The sequence below is a fragment of the Herpailurus yagouaroundi genome, unplaced genomic scaffold (assembly GCF_014898765.1).
Source record: "Herpailurus yagouaroundi ecotype Mexico unplaced genomic scaffold, PumYag 29, whole genome shotgun sequence".
Taxonomy (NCBI): Eukaryota; Metazoa; Chordata; class Mammalia; order Carnivora; family Felidae; genus Herpailurus; species Herpailurus yagouaroundi.
The window spans coordinates 70,718,862-70,736,686 of NW_024412377.1; the positions used below are offsets into that span (position 1 = coordinate 70,718,862).

At 37.4% G+C, this 17,825-nt stretch overlaps 1 protein-coding gene across 2 annotated transcripts in view; it reads right to left on the reverse strand.

Moving 5' to 3' along the window:
• FER (FER tyrosine kinase) overlaps window positions 1-17,825 on the reverse strand; it is a 437,513-nt gene that overhangs the window by 381,687 nt on the left and 38,001 nt on the right. For both annotated transcript variants that reach the window (XM_040447039.1, XM_040447033.1), the window contains one exon: window positions 1,293-1,559. In XM_040447039.1, coding sequence (XP_040302973.1) covers window positions 1,293-1,499 — 207 coding nt within the window. In that variant the 5' untranslated portion in view covers window positions 1,500-1,559. The remainder of the gene's footprint in view (window positions 1-1,292; window positions 1,560-17,825) is intronic.

Below are 17,825 nucleotides of genomic sequence, written 5' to 3' on the forward strand. Positions count from 1 at the left end.
TCATTTTCAACATGGAAATGGCTCAGCTACTCAATCTCTGTTTTCTCCTCTCCAATTCCTCCACCCTAAAGCACAGGTGTGGGATAAAAGGAAGAGCTGGATTTGGGCAGGTATGAAGGAACAAAGGAATAGAACACAAGAGGCATATTTTCAAAAGGTACAATTTATAGTTATAAGGTAGTAAGGACTAGGTGTGTAATGTACAACATGGTGGCTATAATTAACATTGCTCTATGATATATAGGAAAGTTATTAAGAGAATAGATCCTAAGAGTTCTCATCACAAAAGGGATTTTTTTTTCTTTTCTTTTTATTGTATCTATATGAGATGATGGATGTTAACTAAACCTATGGTGGTAATCATTTCACGATATATGTGAATCGAAACATCAAGCTGTATACCTTAGGATATCAATTTTTTCTCAATTAAAAAAAAAGAAATGGCCAATTTATAGGGTCAGATCTATAACTCCAGTGAAGCTCACGAACTGGAGAAACCTATATGAAAGAAGAGGAGATGATACTGAAACAGAGGACTGATTCAAAGTCTTTAAGGACCAGACAGAACTCCCATTTGTATTGCTCAGCCCTCACAAACATGCAACCGTTCTTCCCCCAATTCAGAAGAAAAGAAGAGGAAAAATTAAGGTGTGTAATATTTCACCTTTAATACCTTCAACGAACAAGCAATGGTGCAATTTTGACCTTTATTTTTATGGCTCTTAATTTTAAATTTTATATTATATTTTTATAATCTTAGAGATAAAAAAACATACTGCTTATCCAAAGACCTTTTGAGTGTGATTAAGTCATCAGTATACAAGTATTTTAGTAACGAATGACAGCAAAGAACAGCTACATGTTAAAATATTCCATGTGATTCACTACATTAATGATCCACAGAATAAATTAGGGAAGGTGGGTTATAATGGAAGTTTGTGTCAAAAGAAAATAGCAGGTCTCAAGAGACCCAAGGAAGAAGGGTAATAAAGAAACAAAATTTGTAAAAAACGGTTGTCAGACCCAACTAAATCATTACAATAAGTTAGACATCTACTTTTTTTTTATTTCAAAATTCAAAAATTTCACATCTACCATCTCAGATTCAGGCGGTAGGGCCCAAAATTTATAATTTTTGAAATTTTCCCCCATGAGATTCTGATAATCAGCAAGATTTTAGAACCACTGCCCTAGAATGCTAACTTGGGTATGTTCATGCAACAATATGATCTATTTGCCCTAAGCACAATTATAATGCCATACACAATAAGTAATGAAATTATTCTTCTTACCTTGGATACATTGCTGACATAATTCATTTGAACAGTACTTTCCTTATCAACTTGATTACAAAGGTTCTGTAAAGTGGATGCATATTCTTTATCACTTTTTATTCTCAGAGCCATAAATTTCTTCACTGTTTCCAGTAATCGTAATTCCCAGTCTTGCAATTTTAACACAGCTTCATGTGAATTCTTCAGGTCACTCCCAAACCCCATTTTTGTAAGGCACTGTCTTATCCTCCACTCCGTACTGTGAGCCTTCTAATCAGCACATATCTGTGTATGCAAACAGAAGAAAAAACACCTCTTAAATCAAAAGGAAATTTGTTTTCAAGGCAAAGTTATGGCCCATTCTTTTTAGTTTAAAAAAAAAATCACTACAACTGAATGCTTTCACCCAAATATCAGGAACAAGATGAGGATGTCCACTCTCACCACTTCTATTGAGCACCATATTGGAGGATCTAGCCAGTACAATGAGATACATGAAATGATTTCCATGGAAATTGAAAAGACGTGAAACTATCTTTATTTGAAGAGGATGTGAAATTGAATATAGAAAGAAATGCAATTAAAAACAAGTTTTAGAATTAATAAATGACCTCAGTAAGATTACAGGGTAAAGATCAAAAGACAAAAATCAACTGCATTTCTACACACTAGCAATGATCAATCTGAAAAATGAAATTAAAAACCAATTCCATATACCATAGCATTAAAAAGAATAAAATAGGAATAAATTTTATAAAATAAATTAAAACTTGTGCTCTTAAAACTACAAAATATTGTTGAAAGAAATCAAGGAATTTATTCCTTATAATTATTTCCAATTATTTAGGTTGGAAATAAATGGAAAGACTCATGTTAATGGATCCAAAGGACTTAATATTGTTAAGAAAGTAATATTCTCCAATTTGACCTACATATTTAACTTAATCCATATTAACATATAACCTAGCTTTTTTTTTTTTTTTTTTTACAGAAATTGAAAAGAGAATCTTAAAAAAACCTTAAAGAAGAAGAACAAAGCTGGAAGAGTCATACTTCCTAATTTCAAAACTTACTAAATAGCTACAATAATCAGGACAATGTGGTCCTGGCATATGGAGAGACACAGAGATCAATGGAATAGAATACAGGGTCTAGATGTGAATCATCACATTTATGATTATATGATTTTCTACAAGAGTGCCAAGTGTATTCATTCAGAAAACAGTCTTTCAACTAATGGTGGTGGGACAACTGGATTTCCACATGCAAAGGAATGAAGCAGAATTCCTTTCTTATACCATACACAAAAAATTGAACTCTAAAGGGATGGATAATGGGCTTAAATATCAGAGCTAAAACTATAAAATTCTCAAAAGAAAACACAGTAGTAAATCTTTGTGGCCTTGGCTCAGGAAACGGTTTCTTAGATATGAGACACCGTAAGAAAAGGCAACAAAATTAAAATACATAAATTGGATTTAATCAAATTTAAAACTTCTGTATTTCAAAGGTCACCATTAAGAAAGTGAAAAGACCATAGAATGGGAGAAAATATTTGCAAATACTTATCTTAAGGGACTTCTATCTGGAATATATAAAGAATTATTAAAACTAAGTAATAAAAATACAGTTAAATAAATTAAAAATGGGCAAAGGATCTGCATAAACACTTTTCCAAACAAGATTTAACTAGTTTTGCTAGTTAAATGTCCAATAAGCAGATGAAAAGATGTTCAGTATCACTAGCCATTAGGAAAATACCAATCAAAACCACAATGAGATACCACACCACACCATTAGGATGTCTTTAACCAAAAGATAGATAATATCAAGTGTTGGAGACTGTGAAGAAATTAGAACCCTCATACACTGCTGGTGGAAATGTAACCTGGGGAAGTTCCCCAAAGTTAAACATACAGTTATCGTATGATCCAGAAATTCCACTTTTAGGTATATACCCAAGACGAATGAAAACATATGCCCAGACAAAAACTTGCACATGAATGTTGTGGCAGAATTATTCATAATAGTTACAAAGTGGAAACAATCCAAATATCCATCAACTGATGAACAGATAAAACATATTATATACACACAACAAAATATTACTAGCAATGAAAAGGAACAAAGTAATGATAAAAGCTACAATATGGATGAACCTTGTAAACATTATGCTAAGTAAAAGAAACACAGACACAAAAGACTGACATACTGTGTGATCTCTTTATATGAAAAGTCTAATCCAGACAGCGGGTAGATTAGTTAATACTTGCCTGGGCTGGCAAACTTGGGAAGAAATGAGGAGTGACTGCCAGCAGGTACTGGCTTTCATTCTGGGGCAATGAAAATGTTCTAAAACTAATTGTGGTGATGGTTGCACAACTCTGTGAACAGAATAAAAACCACTGAATGATACACGTTAAGTGGGTGAATTCTTCAGCATGTGAGTTATATCTCAATAAACTTGCTTTAAAAATCACTGCAGCATAACTGGTGATGATCTAAAGGTCAGGTCTCAGAAACCTCCCCAAAATATCCTGCTATAAATCCCCAAAACTATGATAGAATTTATTTTGCTCTCCAGACTCACAAAACTTCAGGCAATGAATCGTCTAGGGCCAGTTAGAAGAAATGAAGAAACACACCTCTTATTTTTAGTTTTGGCTCATCCATACCAGAAGTCACTTTCTTGTTAATTCAGCTGAGATCCTCTACATTAGACAGAAAAATAAGAACAGATTTATGTGTCTAACCTCAGTGATAACATCTAAAGAGATGATAAAAATGTAGGTTTTCCATATAGAGAACAAATTACGATTTTTCTCCAACTGAAAACTGTCCAGTTTTATGATCTATCAAATAAGCAGAGGGGAGAAAAAGGTTGTGGAAAACTGTGCTTCATCAGTTCCCAAAGCAGCAACCAGAACGCAAAATGGACCTTAACATAATTAAGTCAATACAAAGTAATTGACTTATTCACTTTAATATGGAGTAGCATAATTCCAGTTTTTTCACTTTGGATATAGTTGCTTTAAAATTTTTACTTTGAAGAGCACCTGGGTAGCTCAGTCGATTGAGCGTCTGACTCCTGGTTTCTTCTCAGGTCATGATTTTGCGGTTTTGTGGGTTCGAGCCGCATGTCAGGTTCTGTGCTAGTAGCATGGAGCCTGCTTACAATTCTCTCTCCCTCTCTGTGCCCCTCCCCCACTCACATTGCCTCTTTGTCTCTCAAATAAATAAAATTAAAAATAAATAAAATAAAATTTTTACTTTGATGTACTTACTATATCTTCACAGAACACAAAAATTCAAAAAGAACATTTTTCTGTCATTTTACCTACAGCTCATCAAAGTCTCAGTAGAAGATACATTCTACCTCATCTCATGGTTTTGTTTTGTTTTGTTTTGTTTTGTTTTGTTTTGTTTTTTTAAGTAATATCTACACCCAACATAGGATCTCACAATCCTGATATCCAGAATTGCATCCTCTACTGACTGAGCCAGCCAGGTGCCCTTGTTTTTCTTTAAGTTTTTAAAATCTAGTTAACACATAGTATAATATTGGTTTTAGGATAGAATTTAGTGATTCATCACTATATATGTATGTATGATATATATATATATATATATATATATATATATATATATATATATATACACACACACACCCTTTTATGATTCATCACTTATATATAATATCCAGTGTTCATCACAAGTGCCTATCACTCACTTAGCCCATCCTCTACCCACCTTCCCTCCGGCAACCCAGTTTATCCTCTATAGTTAACAGCCTCTTATGATTTGCCTCCCCCTCTATTTTCCCCTTACCCTATGTTCATCTTGTTTTGTTTCTTAAATTCTACATATAATTGAAATCATATGGTATCTATCTTTCTCTGATGTACTTATTTCGCTTAGCATAATATATTCTAGCTCCATCTACGCTGTTATTAATGGCAAGATTTCATTCTTTTTGATGGCTGAGTAATATTCCTATATATATATATATATGTATATATATATATATATATATGCGCCACATCTTCTTATCCATTCATCAGCCAATGGACATCTGGGCTCTTTCCCTAATTTGGCTATTGTTGACAATGCTGCTATAAACATCAGGGTGCATGCGCCCCTTTGAATCAGTATTTTTGTATACTCTGGGTAAATATCTAGCAAAGCAGTTGCTGGGTCTTAGGATAGTTCTATTTTAAACTTTTTAAGGAACCTCCATACTGTTTTCCAGAGTGACTGAACCAGTTTAGATTCCCATCAACAGTGTAAGAGGGTTCCCCTTTCTCTTTATCCTCACCAACATCTGCTGTTTTCTGTGTTGTTACTTTTAGCCACTCTGACAGGTGTGAGGTGCTATTTCATCATGCTTTTGACTTGTACTTCCCTGATGAGTTATGTTGAGCATCTTTCCATGTATCTGTTAGCCATCTGTATGTCTTCTTTGGGACAATGTCTATTCATATCTACTCTACATTTCTTAATTGGATTATTTGGTTTCTGGGTGTTGAGTTTGATAAGTTCTTTATAGATTTTGGATTTATCCCATGTTTTCGATGGAAGATTAAGGAATCATTTTTGAGGCCAAAGAAATGTGAAACATTTTCCTTTCTAACTATATCTAGGATTGTGGTTCATTTTATCCCGTAACTTAGGATAAATATCACTTCTACTTCCAAATACATCTAGCTCTGATCTAAACTTTAATAATATTTTTTTCTTCCATTATCAGGAACTTCAAAATGAGCTCAAAAGAACAAAAAGGGAAATAGAATCTGGCAGCTATCTGGAAGAAAGACTCCAGACCATCCTAAGGGCTTATTTATATACACCAGTATTCTAGGTCTAGGAATATATAATAATTTTATTTATGGTACCTCTCTTAAGGAATGACAAATGATAAAAATTTTAAAAACAATTCCATAATAAATTAAGACTATGTCTAACGGTTAAGTTGGTAAATATTACAAATATTTTAGGAATGAAGGGAATGATATCCTACAATTTTCCCAAAGATGTCAAGTGACATTAATATTAGACTATTCATTTCAATAGTATTTGAGATAACAACAAAAGAAACCAGAAATACCCATCAAAAAGAACTGACTAGGTTAATTACAATCAAGGCTGCTGCATCTGATAATAACAATTCTAGGGAGTGCCACTCAAATCATAGTCTATGTGAATTGTTCAGTGTCCAACAGTGGAATATCATTCAGACCTAACCAAAACTAAGAAAATCTTTTGTGTATTGTTCTGGACCTATCATTAAAAACTACTAACTGGGGGCGCCTGGGTGGTGCAGTCGGTTAAGCGTCCGACTTCAGCCAGGTCACAATCTCACGGTCCGTGAGTTCGAGCCCCGCGTCAGGCTCTGGGCTGGTGGCTCAGAGCCTGGAGCCTGTTTCCAATTCTGTGTCTCCCTCTCTCTCTCTGCCCCTCCCCCGTTCATGCTCTGTCTCTCTCTGTCCCAAAAATAAATAAACGTTGAAAAAAAATTAAAAAAAAAAAACTACTAACTGAAAAAATTGAGATAAAGAACTTGGTGTGTTTACATGCTATAACAAGGAGGAAGAATGATAGAAATTAATTTTCCTTTTAAGCGCAAAAATATTTCCTAAAGAACACATAGTGGCTGAGGCACTGGAATGAGAGAAGGACTTATCATTATATACCCTTTTATACATTTGAATTTTGTGCTAAGTAAACATTGATATTGCCTATTCAAAAAATTAATTAACTAATTAAAGAATTTTTGAAGAGAAATTTAAAAAGTAATGAAGGCTGGACAAAGCCCACAAAGTTTCCTAGAGATGGCAAGATTTGAGATAGGGCTGGAAAATGACCAGAATTTAGATTATAAAAAGTCAAACGGGAAATGTATTTCAAGAAGTAGGAGCAGTATGGGACAAAAAAGGGAGTATGAGGTAAAGAAAAAAATGTCTCCAAAACCAAGCTATATGTGGCAAGCAGTGGGAGATGCAGTGTCAATTTATCTCCTATTCCACTGTTCAGGAAACTAATAAGGACCAAATTCCTTGAATTAATTGTTTTTTAGAGCAAAAAAACATGATCATAAATGTGACTTTTTTAAGGTACTAATTTGTTGGTGTTATTACATGAAAGTATGTTCAGTCTGTGAAATTTCATCAGGCTGAGCGCCTGTGATTCATGTACTTTTCTATCTGTATGTGATAGCAATAAAAAGAGAAAGAAATAGTAATAGATTTTAAACTGAAAGCTAGGTATAAAATTAGCTTGAAGAGAGAAAAAAATAAAATGAAACATAAGACAAATTAATAAGTCAGAGCAATATTTAACTTGAAAACAAGAATCTATAATTGACAATATCAGTGAGAATTAAGAAGATCCTTGATGTGGTGAATAAATTTAGGGGACAAAAGAGACACAGATGATTCAGTGACAACTTCAAGGCTTTAATAAGATATGATGACAATACCAATAGAATAGGAAGAATGAGAACATGTTCATTTCAGCAGGAAATAAAGGCTTAGGAAAATATTAAGGCTAAAGATTCAAATGTGAGAGTCCATTGCTTAAAGGTGATAGATGAAATTCACGGACTGAACATCAACAGAAAAGGAGAGTCAAGGACAAAGGAGGAAGAGAGGTCAAACAAAGGGCAGAGATTAAGTAAGCAAATAAAAGAGGTTTGGCAGAGAAACAGATGCCAGGATGAAAAAGAAGACATTTGCAACACCAAAAGGCAGAGGAAGACGTGAAAACTGCAAAAAACTCATTAGTGGAATTTGGGGGTAATGTCAGTTTAGTGAAGCAGTACCTCAGAAGCTCCTACCACCAATAACTAATTAAAAGAACAAAACACTGTTTTTAAGAAAAAACAAAAATTTAAACATATCATCAGCAAATAAGGAATGCCAACTGTATGCCACAACTTTCACAGCATGGTTTCAAAGAAAAAAAAGAGAAAATTCTGGTGTTCTAGATACTATGGCAATGTGCCCAACACTACCCCAATCTCCAGAAGACATTCTAAGGAATAAGAGTTAACAGAAACCTGAGAATACACAATGAATACTCCAACATGAAAAGAAGCAGGCCAACCCAGGAAAAATTCAAGAAAATATCTAAAGAAAGAAGCCTCTCTATACCAGGACAGGACCTTAGAAAATGCAGAGAGGGCAGCCTTGGCTTGCCATTTTCTAGGGCTTTGTGAAAAACTAGTGGATGAAATTAAATCCAGGAGCACAGGATAATTAGTGAAATTTCGTAAGAGACCATATATCTCGGGTCCCCCAACAAGGCCAAACTCAGCCCCAGCCAATGTTTCCATACCACCTCCATGCTCACACAACAAAGAAACCAAAATTAAAAGTAATACCCAGCTTTCTGGTACAGATAAGATGGCAGAGATCATTTTTCCCAGTTCCACTGGACAAAACACAAGTATAAACACTAGAAACAACACAAGAGACTACAAAGAAGAGCTCTGAAAGGTAGATAGTAGGCAGCCTCCTACACATGCACCCCAATGTTTATGGAGGCGTTTTCAACAACAGCCAAAGTATGGAAAGAGCCCAAATGTCCATCAACTGATGAATGGATAAAGAAGATGTGGTATAGATATATAATGGAATATCACTTGGAGGTCAAAAAGAATGAAATCTCGCCATTTGCAACAACATGGATGGAACGAGAGTATATTATGCTAAACAAAATAAGTCAGTCAGAGAAAGACAAATATCATAAGATTTCACTCATATGTGGAATTTAGGATACAAAACAGATGAACATCAGAGAAGGGAAGCAAAAATAATATAAAAACAGAGAGGGAGATAAACCATAAGAGGTGCTTAAATACAAAGAACAAACTGAGGGTTGTTGGAGGGGTGCTGGGTGGGGGGATGAACTAAATGGGCAAGAAGCATTAAGGAGGACACTTGTTGGGATGAGCACTGGGTGTTATACATAAGGGATGAATCACCAAATTCTATTCCTGAAATCATTATCACAGTTTTTGTGAACTAACTTGGATTTAAATTAAAAATAATAGGAAAGAAGGAAAGAAGGAAAGAGAGAAAGAAAGAAAGAAAGAAAGAAAGAAAGAAAGAAAGAAAGAAAGGAAGGAAGAAAGAAAGAAAGAAAGGAAGGAAGGAAGGAAGGAAGGAAGGAAGGAAGGAAGGAAGGGCAAGGCAAGGGAGGAAAGGAAGAGGAAGAGGAAGGGGAAGGGGAAGGGGGCAGCTTGCTTTGGTCCTAGGACTAGAAGAACAGCATGAAGGCAGTATCTCATGTTCTCCTCACCCAAGAGGAAGTCACCCAGACCCAACTTTTCCCAACCTCCAGTCTAGAAACAAAAGACAGTCCATATTTGTAGGCTAACTCCCCTAGGATCCAATAGGAGTCCCTGTGACAACAAACAGAGAGTCAGGCACCACCAGAAAGAGAAATCATTTATGAGTCTCACCAAAAATAAACAGCCAGGGCAAGCACTCTCCTTACCTGCTAAGCCTGAGAATCCGCTTTTCCACCAAGAGAAACTGAATGAGGCAAGAAGAACCAGCAACAGAGACCCAGCTATCAGGTCAGGAAACCTTTGTCCTCACAGGTCTGGGGGTCTCCTTCCGCACCCAGAGACACCAGAACTGGAGGGCAGAACTAACAAAAGGAACCAAGCTGAAGCTGCTGCTCTCCAAGAATTTCTTCCCCTGCCCATAGACATCAGGACAGCTAGGGGACACAGTAAGGAAATTCTACCTTAGCCCTTTTCTACCAATAGATACCTAGTAGTTCAGCCGAAGAAAAACATCTTCTACCCTGTCAAGCAACACCAGCAGGAACCAGTGGGAGCCCTAGTGATACAAGACAAAGCAAACTAAAATAACAGCACAATGACTCTGAAACTTAACTGTCATTGAAACCACAACCCATATAAAGAGGCCAACAGACCTGCATGCTAAACCTAAAGAGGGACTTCCTGTGAAAATAAAACAGTGAAACAGACCCCAGAGACTCCTAAAATAATAGATAAAATATCTAAGATTCAATTGAAAATCACCTCTCACACCAAGAACCAAAAAAAAATCATAACTTCGATGAGAAAAGACAACCAACTAATGCCAACACTGAGATGAACTAGATGTTGGAATTATGAGAAAAGGGTTTCAAATCAGCCAACTTAAAAATGCTTCATCGAGGGATGAGGGAAGATGGCGGCATAGGAGGACGCTGGGCTCACCGCGCGTCCTGCTGATCACTTAGATTCCACCTGCACCTGCCTAAATAACACAGAAAACCGCCAGAGGATTAGCAGAACAGAGTCGCCGGAGCCAAGCACAGACGAGAGGCCCACGGAAGAGGGGCCCCTCCTGAAGTGGATCACCTAAGGAGAAGCGAGCAAAGCCTGCCCCTCCTGCCCCTGTGCACCTTGCCTACCGACCCCAGCTAATACGCCAGATCCCCAGCATCACAAGCCTGGCAGTGTGCAAGTAGCCCAGACGGGCCAAGCCACCCCACAGTGAATCCTGCCCCTAGGGGAGGGGAAGAGAAGGCACACACCAGTCTGACTGTGGCCCCAGCGGTGGGCTGGGGGCAGATATCAGGTCGGACTGCGGCCCCGCCCACCAATACAGTTATACACCACAGCACAGGGGAAGTGCCCTGCAGGTCCTCACCAAGCCAGGGACTATCCAAAATGACCAAGCAGAAGAATTCCCCTCAGAAGAATCTCCAGGAAATAACAACAGCTAATGAGCTGATCAAAAAGGATTTAAATATTATAACAGAAAGTGAATTTAGAATAATAGTCATAAAATTAATCGCTGGGCTTGAAAACAGTATAGAGGACAGCAGAGAATCTCTTGCTACAGAGATCAAGGGACTAAGGAACAGTCACAAGGAGCTGAAAAACGCTTTAAACAAAATGCAAACCAAAATGGAAACCACCATGGCTCAGATTGAAGAGGCAGAGGAGAGAATAGGTGAACTAGATGATAAAGTTATGGAAAAAGAGGAAGCTGAGAGAAAGAGAGATAAAAAATCCAGGAGTATGAGGGGAAACTTAGAGAACTAAGTGATACACTAAAAAGAAGTAATATACGCATAATTGGTATCCCAGAGGAGGAAGAGAGAGGGAAAGGTGCTGAAGGGGTACTTGAAGAAATTATAGCTGAGAACTTCCCTGAACTGGGGAAGGAAAAATGCATTGAAATCCAAGAGGCACAGAGAACTCCCTTCAGACGTAACTTGAATCGATCTTCTGCACGACATATCATAGTGAAACTGGCAAAATACAAGGATAAAGAGAAAATTCTGAAAGCAGCAAGGGATAAACGTGCCCTCACATATAAAGGGAGACCTATAAGACTCGTGACTGATCTCTCTTTTGAAACTTGGCAGGCCAGAAAGGATTGGCACGGTATTTTCAGTGTGCTAGACAGAAAAAATATGCAGCCGAGAATCCTTTATCCAGCAAGTCTGTCATTTAGAATAGAAGGAGAGATAAAGGTCTTCCCAAACAAACCAAAACTGAAGGAATTTGTCACCACTAAACCAGCCCTACAAGAGATCCTAAGGGGGACCCTGTGAGACAAAGTACCAGAGACATCATTACCAGCATAAAACATACAGACATCACAATGACTCTAAACGCGTATCTTTCTATAATAACACTGAATGTAAATGGATTAAATGAGCCAACCAGAAGACATAGGGTATCAGAATGGATAAAAAACAAGACCCATCTATTTGCTGTCTACAAGAGACTCATTTTAGACCTGAGGACACGTTTAGATTGAGAGTGAGGGGATGGAGAACTATTTATCATGCTACTGGAAGCCAAAAGAAACTGGAGTAGCCATACTTCTATCAGACAAACTAGACTTTAAATGAAAGGCTGTAACAAGAGATGAAGAAGGACATTATATAATAGTGACAGGGTCTATCCATCAGGAAGAGCTAACCATTATAAATGTCTATGCGCCGAATACCGGAGCCCCCAAATATATAAAACAATTACTCATAAACACAAGGAACCTTATTGATAAGAATGTGGTAATTGCAGGGGACTTTAACACCCCACTTACAGAAATGGATAGATCATCTAGACACACGGTCAATAAAGAAACAAGGGCCCTGAATGAGACATTGGATCAGATGGACTTGACAGATATATTTAGAACTCTGCATCCCAAAGCAACAGAATATACTTTCTTCTCAAGTGCACATGGAACATTTTCCAAGATAGATCGTATACTGGGTCACAAAACAGCCCTTCATAAGTTTACAAGAATTGAAATCATACCATGCATACTTTCAGACCACAATGCTATGAAGCTTGAAATCAACCACAGAAAAAAGTCTGGAAAACCTCCAAAAGCATGGAGGTTAAAGAACACCCTACTAACGAATGAGTGGGTCAACCAGGCAATTAGAGAAGAAATTTAAAAAATATATGGAAACAAACGAAAATGAAAATACAACAATCCAAACGCTTTGGGACGCAGCGAAGGCAGTCCTGAGAGGAAAATACATTGCAATCCAGGCCTATCTCAAGAAACAAGAAAAATCCCAAATACAAAATCTAACAGCACACCTAAAGGAAATAGAAGCAGAACAGCAAAGGCAGCCTAAACCCAGCAGAAGAAGAGAAATAATAAAGATCAGAGCAGAAATAAACAATATAGAATCTAAAAAAAAATGTAGAGCAGATCAACGAAACCAAGAGTTAGTTTTTTGAAAAAATAAACAAAATTGACAAACCTCTAGCAAGGCTTCTCAAAAAGAAAAGGGAGATGACCCAAATAGATAAAATCATGAATGAAAATGGAATGATTACAAGCAATCCCTCAGAGATACAAACAATTATCAGGGAATACTATGAAAAATTATATGCCAACAAATTGGACAACCTGGAAGAAATGGACAAATTCCTAAACACCCACACTCTTCCAAAACTCAATCAGGAGGAAATAGAAAGCTTGAACAGACCCATAACCAGCGAAGAAATTGAATCGGTTACCAAAAATCTCCCAACAAATAAGAGTCCAGGACCAGATGGCTTCCCAGGGGAGTTCTACCAGACATTTAAAGCAGAGATAATACCTATCCTTCTCAAGCTATTCCAAGAAATAGAAAGGGAAGGAAAACTTCCAGACTCATTCTATGAAGCCAGTATTACTTTGATTCCTAAACCAGACAGAGACCCAGTAAAAAAAGAAAACTACAGGCCAATATCCCTGATGAATACGGATGCCAAAATTCTCAATAAGATACTAGCAAATAGAATTCAACGGCATATAAAAAGAATTATTCACCATGATCAAGTGGGATTCATTCCTGGGATGCAGGGCTGGTTCAACATTCGCAAATCAATCAACATGATACATCACATTAACAACAAAAAAAGAGAAGAACCATATGATCCTGTCAATCGATGCAGAAAAGGCCTTTGACAAAACCCAGCACCCTTTCTTAATAAAAACCCTTGAGAAAGCCGGGATAGAAGGAACATACTTAAAGTTCATAAAAGCCATTGATGAAAAGCCCACAGGTAACATCATCCTCAACGGGGAAAAACTGAGAGCTTTTTCCCTGAGATCAGGAACACAAAAGGGATGCCCACTCTCACCACTGTTGTTTAACACAGTGCTGGAAGTTCTAGCATCAGCAATCAGACAACAAAAGGAAATCAAAGACATCAAAATTGGCAAAGATGAAGTCAAGCTTTCGCTTTTTGCAGATGACATGATATTATACATGGAAAATCCGATAGACTCCACCAAAAGTCTGCTAGAACTGATACATGAATTCAGCAAAGTCGCAGCATACAAAATCAATGTACAAAAATCAGTTGCATTCTTATACACTAACAATGAAGCAACAGAAAGACAAATAAAGAAACTGATCCCATTCACAATTGCACCAAGAAGCATAAAATACCTAGGAATAAATCTAACCAAAGATGTAAAAGATCTGTATGCTGAAAACTATAGAAAGCTTATGAAGGTAATTGAAGAAGATTTAAAGAAATGGAAAGACATTCCCTGCTCATGGATTGGAAGAATAAATATTGTCAAAATGTCAATACTACTCAAAGCTATCTACACATTCAATGCAATCCCAATCAAAATTGCACCAGCATTCTTCTCGAAACTAGAACAAGCAATCCTAAAATTCATATGGAACCACAAAAGGCCCCGAATAGCCAAAGGAATTTTGAAGAAGAAGACCAAAGCAGGAGGCATCCCAATCCCAGACTTTAGCCTCTACTACAAAGCTGTCATCATGAAGACAGCATGGTATTGGCACAAAAACAGACACATAGACCAATGGAATAGAATAGAAACCCCAGAACTAGACCCACAAACGTATGGCCAACTCATCTTTGACAAAGCAGGAAAGAACATCCAATGGAAAAAAGACAGTCTCTTTAACAAATGGTGCTGGGAGAACTGGACAGCAACATGCAGAAGGTTGAAACTAGACCACTTTCTCACACCATTCACAAAAATAAACTCAAAATGGATAAAGGACCTGAATGTGAGACAGGAAACCATCAAAACCTTAGAGGAGAAAGCAGGAAAAGACCTCTCTGACCTCAGCCGTAGCAATCTCTTACTCGACACATCCCCAAAGCCAAGGGAATTAAAAGCAAAAGTGAGGGGCGCCTGGGTGGCGCAGTCGGTTAAGCATCCGACTTCAGCCAGGTCACGATCTCGCGGTCCCTGAGTTCGAGCCCCGCGTCAGGCTCTGGGCTGATGGCTCAGAGCCTGGAGCCTGTTTCTGATTCTGTGTCTCCCTCTCTCTCTGCCCCTCCCCCGTTCATGCTCTGTCTCTCTCTGTCCCAAAAATAAATAAACGCTGAAAAAAAAATTAAAAAAAAATAAATAAAAGCAAAAGTGAATTACTGGGACCTTATGAAGATAAAAAGCTTCTGCACAGCAAAGGAAACAACCAACAAAATTAAAAGGCAACCAACGGAATGGGAAAAGATATTTGCAAATGACATATCGGACAAAGGGCTAGTATCCAAAATCTATAAAGAGCTCACCAAACTCCACACCCAAAAAACAAATAACCCAGTGAAGAAATGGGCAGAAAACATGAATAGACACTTCTCTAAAGAAGACATCCAGATGGCCAACAGGCACATGAAAAGATGTTCAGCGTCGCTCCTTATCAGGGAAATACAAATCAAAACCACATTCAGGTATCACCTCACGCCAGTCAGAGTGGCCAAAATGAACAAATCAGGAGACTATAGATGCTGGAGAGGATGTGGAGAAACGGGAACCCTCTTGCACTGTTGGTGGGAATGCAAATTGGTGCAGCCGCTCTGGAAAGCAGTGTGGAGGTTCCTCAGAAAATTAAAAATAGACCTACCCTATGACCCAGCAATAGCACTGCTAGGAATTTATCCAAGGGACACAGGAGTACTGATGCATAGGGGCACTTGTACCCCAATGTTCATAGCAGCACTCTCAACAATAGCCAAATTATGGAAAGAGCCTAAATGTCCATCAACTGATGAATGGATAAAGAAATTGTGGTTTATATACACAATGGAATACTACGTGGCAATGAGAAAAAATGAAATATGGCCTTTTGTAGCAACGTGGATGGAACTGGAGAGTGTGATGCTAAGTGAAATAAGCCATACAGAGAAAGACAGATACCATATGGTTTCACTCTTATGTGGATCCTGAGAAACTTAACAGGAACCCATGGGGGAGGGGAAGGAAAAAAAAAAAAAAAAAGGTTAGAGTGGGAGAGAGCCAAAGCATAAGAGACTGTTAAAAACTGAGAACAAACTGAGGGTTGATGGGGGGTGGGAGGGAGGAGAGGGTGGGTGATGGGTATTGAGGAGGGCACCTTTTGGGATGAGCACTGGGTGTTGTATGGAAACCAATTGGACAATAAATTTCATATACAAAAAAAAAATGCTTCATCAATTCTAAATTATCCTAAAAACAAATGTAAAAAATTGAAAATCTAGGCAAAGAAACAGAAGTTATAAAAATAACCAGATGGCAACTACAGAGCTAAATATGCAGAACAGGAATATAAACCTCACTAGATGCAAGCTCAATAGAAGAGTGGAGATGACAGAGGATACAATCAGTGAATGTAAGCACAGAGCAATAGAATTCAACTAATCCAAAAAAACAGAGAAAATGGATGAACAAAAAGAATAAAGCCTTGGGACAATAAGAAAAGATCCAACATTTGTATCATCTGAGCTCTAGAGGAGAGGAGAGAGTGAGGTGGAAAAACTATTCAAACAAATATGTCCATCTTGGGGAATAAGATAATATAGAGTTACAGAAATCAAGACAGTTGTGTTCTTGGTAGAGGATAAACAACAGATCAGTGGAACAGAATAGAGAACCCAGAAAAAGACCCACACAATTATGCTCAACTGCTTCTTGACAAAGAGCCAAAAACAATTCAATGGTACTGGAGCAGCTGAATATCTCTACAGGCCAAGAAAAAAAAAAGGGAGAGAGAGAGAGAGAGCAAGAGAGAGACAGAGAGAAAACCTTGACCTAACACCTTACACAAAAATTAACTCAAAAGGATTATGAACTTAAATGTAAACAACTGCAACACTGAAGAAAAAAAAAAGGATATCTTTGGAAATCTTCATGATCTAAAAGCTAGTTAAAGTTCTTAGACTTAAAAAAAAAAAAAAAAACACACCACAACGCATAAAGAAAAATCAATAAATTGGGCCTCATCAAAAGTAGAAACTTTTGATTGTGAAAGCCCATGTGAAAAGGATAAAAAGACAAGCTATAGACTGGGAGAAAATACTTGCGAACAACATATCTGACAGAAGACTAGTATCTAGAATATATAAATATCTCTCAAATTCAACAGTTAACAACAACAATCTGCCTAGCAAATGAACAGGGGTGCTTGGGTGGTCAGTTGCTTAAGTGTCCAGCTCTTGATTTCAGCTCAGGATGAACCATGATCTCATGGATCTCACGTGCTGACAACAGAGAAGCCTGCTTGGGATTCTCTCTCCCTCTCTCTCTGCCCCTCCCACACGCTCTCTCTTTCTCTCTCAGCCTCTCTCTCAAAATAAATAAACTAAGAAAAAAAAGAAAAAAGAAAATAAACAAAAGACATATACAAGCATTTCACAGAAAAGGACATAAAAATGGCAAATAAGCACATGAAAAGATATTCAACATAATTAGCCAACAGGAAAATACAATGAAAACTACAATGAGAGGGGTGCCTGAGTGGCTCAGTGGTAAAGCATGTGACTCTTGATGTCAGAGTCATGAGTTCAAGCCCCATGCTGGACATGGAGCCTATTAAAAAAATAAATTAAATAAAATTATTTTTTAAAAAAATTACAATGAGGTATCACTACACACTTATCAGAACGACTAAAATAAAATGACAAGACCAAATGATTGTGGGGATATGAAAAAACGGGATCACTCATTTGTTGCTGGTCAGAAGACAAAATGGTACAGCCAACTCTAGTTTCTGAGAAAACTAAACATTAACTATACTATGACCCAGCCATTGCACACTTGGACA